This window comes from Vigna unguiculata, chromosome 3, assembly GCF_004118075.2.
Source record: "Vigna unguiculata cultivar IT97K-499-35 chromosome 3, ASM411807v1, whole genome shotgun sequence".
In the NCBI taxonomy this organism is placed as follows: Eukaryota; Viridiplantae; Streptophyta; class Magnoliopsida; order Fabales; family Fabaceae; genus Vigna; species Vigna unguiculata.
The window spans coordinates 57,981,504-57,988,160 of record NC_040281.1 but is presented as its reverse complement, the minus strand read 5'-3'; the positions used below and the strand labels follow the sequence as shown (position 1 = coordinate 57,988,160).

The window sequence follows — 6,657 nt, the reverse complement described above, 5'->3', positions numbered from 1 at the left end:
AACTTTCACCAATCATCTCTACCTTCCATCCATTTCATAATTACCGTACGTAAATTTCAACTTCTTTGCCTTGCAGTGTCAGAAACCTGGCTTCTAAATTGTTTCTGTGATGCCAGAACGTGATGATAACAAAATTTACTGTTGCAGGGTACGAAAAAACAAAGCTACTAGGGTAGCTTGAAATTAAAATACACACATAAATGCATCGCACTGCACCAGCGAGAAGCTAGGAGATGTAAAAACCATGCATTATTACAATCAAAACGGGTGCTGCTGCTGTCAAAGAGAGCATGATATGTAGCTATAAGGACAATAACCTTATCATTTTGACAGTGGCAGACCAGATATGGTAGAGTTACCACTACGAGATCCTCGGGGGTTGTACTTATAAAGTCACTAAATGGCACAAAACGAAAGTGACATTTCGTTCAGGTCCAATCCCCAGTAAAATTCTCACGCATGCTAATGTTAATTAATTCCATCGTCTCATAACTTGCACATAACATCCAGTTGTATATATATATGTATCTTTACTTTGGGATTTGCAGGCTAGTGATCATGTTGATAACATGCATATATATGCCTTAAAAAATAAGAGCCATTACACATTGTAATGTGATGTGTACTTGGGTCATCCACAGATGTAATCCACCAATGGTGTTCACTATGCTGCGTCCTTCACGAAGTCAAATCATGAAGCATAGGATGAAGTGTAATATTCTACAGAGACCCCTAGCTACATATATGGGATTGTTATTGGGACCAAAGAAAAGGAGTCTAGTGCATGCGTAAAATTTTAGCTACAAGTAATGTGCATGCACGTCTCTTCTCCAAAACCTGGCTAGGGTAATAGCCCTGGCACCCTAATGTGTAGCATTTACCACATGGGGTGAGTAAAATACGTCATGCTTCAATCGTGTACGAGCCAAGTCAAAACTGGGACTTAGATGTTACGTTTTAACAACTAAAGTTGAAGGGAGAGGACATAAAACAGATGATTATTAAGTTGAGTAGGCCATGAAGAGCTTGTGCACGGTTAGTCCCAAGTACAACATAACTTTTAAAAACCCAGATTTGACGAGAAAACCTTCCAAGTGCTTACTTCAATTAGGCATTAGCCTTTTAACGACAATGAATTATGCAAATGGCTTGTCATAACTAGCAACTGTTAATGAAAGTGACAGTGGAGATGACTTGCACGTTAAGAAGAAATATCTCAACAGCGAATCGCCAATGAACGAAAAACAGTAACATTACGGACAACTTCCCTGTCTGCCTCCTAAAAGTGCTACACAGATAAAGAAACAATGAACGACGAAGTCAAGAAAGTATATGTACGTGCATATGCATGTATCAACTACTAAACTTCTAAAACCAAAAAAAAAAAACCAACAACAACGTGCTTATCTTCATTTTGTAATTGGCAGTAAGCGTTATCCATGTTAATACAGTGAGCAATAGCAGCTCCAAACACATCACGGTTGTGGGACATTCGCTATTTCAATCAATGCCATCTTTATCAGAAACACTAATCGTTACTTAATGAGCTTTTGTGACTGATCAAGACACTAGATATATATAACCAACAAAAACAAGACTAATAATTAGATACTGCCAACGTTCTCCACTAGTACAGTTTTTTTACTTGGCTATTGTACAATACTTTTAGGTTTTCTTCTATTTTCTGTTTTTGTTACTACATTCTTATTAAGGATTATAAAAATGACTTCTTTTCTTTCACAAAATTTCAAAACTAGAATACAAAAATGAAAACAAACTTCTCACTTTTGCATTAAAACAAGCAAATCGAAAAAGTTATAAAAGTGTGTTCCATGCTCCGTTCAATGTATTTAGCCGGCTGATCATTCAATGTAAATTTTAATAATGCAGAAAGAAACGTGACTGGTCTTTGAGTCACTGGCCAGGAGGTAAAACGATCATTTAAAATTTCGTGTTTCCCAAAGAAAAGTTTAAACAAAATACAGTCCTTAATGACAATGCTGATGATGGACAAACCCACCACCAATATGATAAGGAAGTTCAAACTACCATTTGCATATTCTATCGAAAAACGAAGACGATAATAACTGATAAAATTCTACACAACACATATAATGTGTACACCTAAAAGAGCAACCTGTATATGTTATAATCTATGTTTACTGGTGTATCCAAAGTTCCAATCAGCTATGAGCTCTCAGCTGGGAGTTGAGGGTAACAATCCCTGCACCATAAATATAAGCAGGGAGTTTATAACTGCTAAAAACCATTCTTAATAAAAGATGCACTAGAATTCCTTATGATAAGTCAGCTTGTCACACCATAATAACCAACAAAATCTAGGTTGTCAAACTCAAGATTATAAGTAAAATCATGAAGGTTTCATTTACATGTAACTTCATAAGAGTTTATTATATATAAACAATATTTAAAAAACAGAGTTAGTATTCAAACATAAGGTAAACAGGTAATTATCTACGACAAAATCATAATTAAGACGCAGAAAGGAACAAGAAGTTGTCGGCACTAGGTTTGGTTTGTTGATGGAAACAAAACTTATACTACAACTGATCACCGATTGGTCTGCAGAAAATGAATAATGGAAAGGATTTGCTGGCCAATTGATTAGAGCCATGGTAAATATGTTTACTGTTGCCTTTGGAAAGGGTGCAGGGCAGAATAAAACAGAGAATGGATTCTCTCATTTCTCTGCAATGATTTCATGTTACATGAGATTCTAACCCTTCAATACCTTTGTATCGATACAATATTCTTCTATTTTAAAAGATCAACGGTGAGATTTTAACATTTGACTATGTCAAGTTATTTTTTTTGAGAAGATATTCTCCCATAAAACACTGTCATTTTGGATCAATTGGGACAGAAAAAACTTGCAAACATCTTGACTTGAGAATTTGATGCGAATTTCCTTGAATTAGTCTGAATGAGTTTACTTATAAATGAATTTTGAAGCAAGTTAACTTGATTTCTCTACTTAAAATTGTAAAGTGGTCGACTCGTTAACCTGAGAGTTGGACAATAGTGGTGATCAAAACGGGAAATTTCCTCATCCTCCATCAAAAGGCCAATAAATTTACTATAAGTCCTATAATGCCCTGCAGTAAATTGAGTCTCATTTCTGGCAAGGCAACGATTGACAACATAAATTAACACAATTAATGAATTCATGCCAGCTAAGTTAGTAAAGTAAAGCATTTTACGAAGCAAAAACTTTTACTTGGAGCAGCAGTTGAGCGACAAAATTGGTACACAGTATGCTTCATAGTTTCTGTGTGTTTATGCTGATCAGAGATGTCTGTTTGAGGAACAGGACTTTCGGAACTTTGGTTTCCATTTCTTATATGATCAGTTAGTTGATTAACTTTCGTTGTCAACCTTCTAGTTGAATCATGCAAAGGTTCTGCAATTTGGTAGATCAACACAAAACCCACGCATGTTATAATCTGTAGTCTGTTAGTAAAAAATCAGAGTGCAACCAATCAGGGAAGGGGTTAAAACTTACATTTAACAAAAAAAAAGGACAAGAACGGAAGAAACAATCAAATTGAGACAATTCATTCGAAAAGATGTAATTTTTTAACCAGTAAAATCACGTTTGGCTGCATGTCACTGCTCATATATGAATTGTCTCAAGTAAAGATGACATCTAAAGTATTACTGTCTTACGCCTCTATGGCATATATAGTAGGACATCTTGCTACGAAGTGAGACAAGGCATCAGATTTTGTGATAAGCAAACAAATAAGCTGTAGACTGCAATGTAGGACTGAATAAATATGATACTGAAAAAACTAGCAAATCACTACTTTCACCGTTTTACACAAGAGACATATTGAGGATTGTTTGGATAAAAGTCACAAAACAGTTTCTTTAAGGTCTTAACGAATAAGTAGTTATTCCGTAAACAGTATAACTTATTTTTCATTATCCATCTCTCCTTAAAATAAAGACTTTCCACTTTATTACTTAAACATTGTCCTTAGGTTAGCAATCCGCTCCTCAATTCATATATCATCAATTGTGACTGCTTATCATAAAATTTGACGCAAAAACTTTACTATTTTAGATGCTACAATCACACAGAACCGCACGCACATTCTCTACAATAGGTAACAATTAAAGTTGAAAATGGCAAGGAAGTATTTATACAACAAGCGTACCTTTAGATGAATGGGGAAGATGAAGCAGCAGATCATACATATAATCATCAGATTTGAGATACTCTCCAACTTGTTTCCCAAAACACCGCTTCTCTTTTTCAGCTTTTGGAAATTCCAACTCTGAAACGTTCAGATATCGTAAACAACCACCCCATGAAACAAAACAATGGAACCAAGAAATCACGAAAAATGAAGGGTAAATGTGAAACCTTTAGCAGGGGAAGAAGGGAAGGCGTTGAAAGCATGACAGGGTAGAGATGAGAGGAGAGGGGCATACATGAAAGTATCAGACTTAAGATAATTCAAAACCATTTTAAGAAACACTTTCCTTCCTCTGCGTTTAATGGGTTTCTTCTTTTGGACTCTCAGGCGCGATCTCTTTTCCATTTTCTTTTCTTCTTCTTCTTCTTCGTTCTCTGTGAAAATGCAACTTTGGCGTTGAAGGAACAGTAAAACTTAGTTCTCTGGCGGTTTGAAAACTTTGACAAGGAGACACGTGTCCAATTCCGAGGAACCGCTATGTCACGTGTCATGTTTGTTAGTTGCTTTTGTCCATGCCGACCGACCTCTGAGATTATTGGGCCAACAGCTTCCCTTTGGGCCTATGGAATATTTATAGGGCAGCTTTTTCCTATATTTCCATAATTTCTTCACACACTCTCATATACTAGAAAATTTCAAATTTACTTTTTTTTCTTTCATTTTGAGTTTCCAAATATATAATTTACAGACTTCCAAAATATACGATTAGAATATAAATTTATATTCTGAATTATACATTTTAAAATATAAAATAAAAATAAATTTTGAATCAATATAAGTGGAAGAAGGTAGAGGTGGAGGAGAATTAAGGACACCGATGTAATAATTAATGACTAAATACTTTTTTCATAGACTTCTTTAAATGATAAAATGGATGAACCTAAATTAGAAACTTAAAAAGAGTGATAAAGAAAAAAAAAAAAGTGAATGCTCACAGGCAATTAGCTTTACAATAGGGAATTTATGTAAGTTGTCACGGACAACTCTTTTTATTTTATGAAGAAAGATTTTAAGATTGTAGAAATTATTTATTATTATTACTACTGTTATTATTATTATTAAATTATTTTTTAAAGTATAAAATATTTTATTTTTGGTAGAAATAATAGAAAAATGTTGGTTTCCAAAAGTAGTTTTCGTTTCGTTTGAATGTTGCAATATAAAAAAGCATTTTATACTTTAAAAATTACAGGAATTAAAGACGAAAGTAAACTAAGCCAATCAACTAATTCTGCACACCCGTTGTATCATGTGAATAAAGATAGAGAAAAGAGAAAGTATTTTGTGTTAATGAAGTACTATTATTTAATAATAAGTTATTATATAATAAAGGTTTAATTAGCTTTTTAACTACTATTTATTTAATTTTGTCTTATTGTTGATAAATGAGTTAATTTGATCTTTTAATTTTTAAATCTACATGATTTAGTTTTTTAATTTCTTTAAATCAATGTAATTGACTTCTCCTCTTTAAATTAGTAGTCATGACAATAGTTTAAACCATCACTTAAAAAGTTGCAACAAATTAAGAACGATTATCAACTGTCAGTTATTAGTTAGAAATTAATTAGTTGCAGTGGAAAATTGTCATTATATTTTGCAACGTTTAAAAGTTTTAAAAGCATAAAATCAATTTGAATGAAATAACTGAATTAAATGAATTTAAAAAGCAAAGAATCAATTGACTTGTTTATTAACATAAATACAAACTTGGATGAAATAATGAACAAGTAAAGGGATAAAAAATAATTAAGACTATAATAATTCTTGTAAAAAAATTATGTTAAGATGTTACTCCTAATAACTTATAAATGACAGGAAATCTAAAAGCATTAAAGTCTTAGAAATAATCCCACATACCACCTAATCTGCTTTTGTTGAAGTTGAACTGTCCACTGGCCAACCAATAGCTATCCATCTACCTTAACTTTTTCATGAATAATTGAATCCGTAATTATTATTGATACTATTATTATCATAATTTAAAATAAATGCTAACTATATTTAGCCAAAATGACAGCAATTTGTTTCCCACCGTCACTTCCCATTGAGTTCAGCACTTTCTATTTACAAAGAATGAAAGTTACAATTTCTCTTATTTTTCTATTTACAAAGAATGAAAGTTACAATTTCTCTTATTTATTTATCAACACTACATTTTTTTATCAAGAAAAAATAAAATATTAAATTAAATAGAGTACTTGATACTTTAACCCTTTTATAAAAAGAGTTACAAGATACCTTCACATAAGGTTTACACGTTTTAAAAATATCTGTTAATAAATTATTGAGGAATAGACTAATATGTTAGTTTAGTATTACAACAATCTATAATTACAAAGATGTTATCGAATGACATGCATATCTAATAACAAAATAATTTTTTAGACCTTTCCATTTCATACTAATCCAAAGGTTATAGAGTCACATGGAA

General features: G+C 32.5%; 1 protein-coding gene across 3 annotated transcripts; it reads right to left on the bottom strand.

The window, feature by feature from the left end:
* Positions 1 to 1,927: 1,927 nt before the first annotated feature.
* Positions 1,928 to 4,638, bottom strand: LOC114177108. 3 transcript variants are annotated; one of them, XR_003603100.1, is made up of 5 exons: positions 4,391 to 4,636; positions 4,182 to 4,301; positions 3,239 to 3,421; positions 3,026 to 3,139; positions 1,928 to 2,224 (listed from the first exon to the last, which is right to left on the bottom strand). XR_003603100.1 is itself a non-coding variant. In XM_028062357.1 (5 exons), the coding sequence occupies exons 1-5, from the start codon at positions 4,566 to 4,568 to the stop codon at positions 2,188 to 2,190; spliced, it is 609 nt and encodes a 202-aa protein (XP_027918158.1). In that variant the 5' UTR covers positions 4,569 to 4,638; the 3' UTR covers positions 2,120 to 2,187. The 3 variants fall into 3 exon arrangements, 2 of the variants coding, with proteins under 2 accessions (XP_027918159.1, XP_027918158.1); XM_028062357.1 differs by having other exon boundaries at positions 2,120 to 2,224; positions 3,026 to 3,116; positions 4,391 to 4,638; XM_028062358.1 differs by lacking the exon at positions 3,026 to 3,139 and having other exon boundaries at positions 4,391 to 4,629.
* Between the last annotated feature and the right edge of the window lie 2,019 nt (positions 4,639 to 6,657).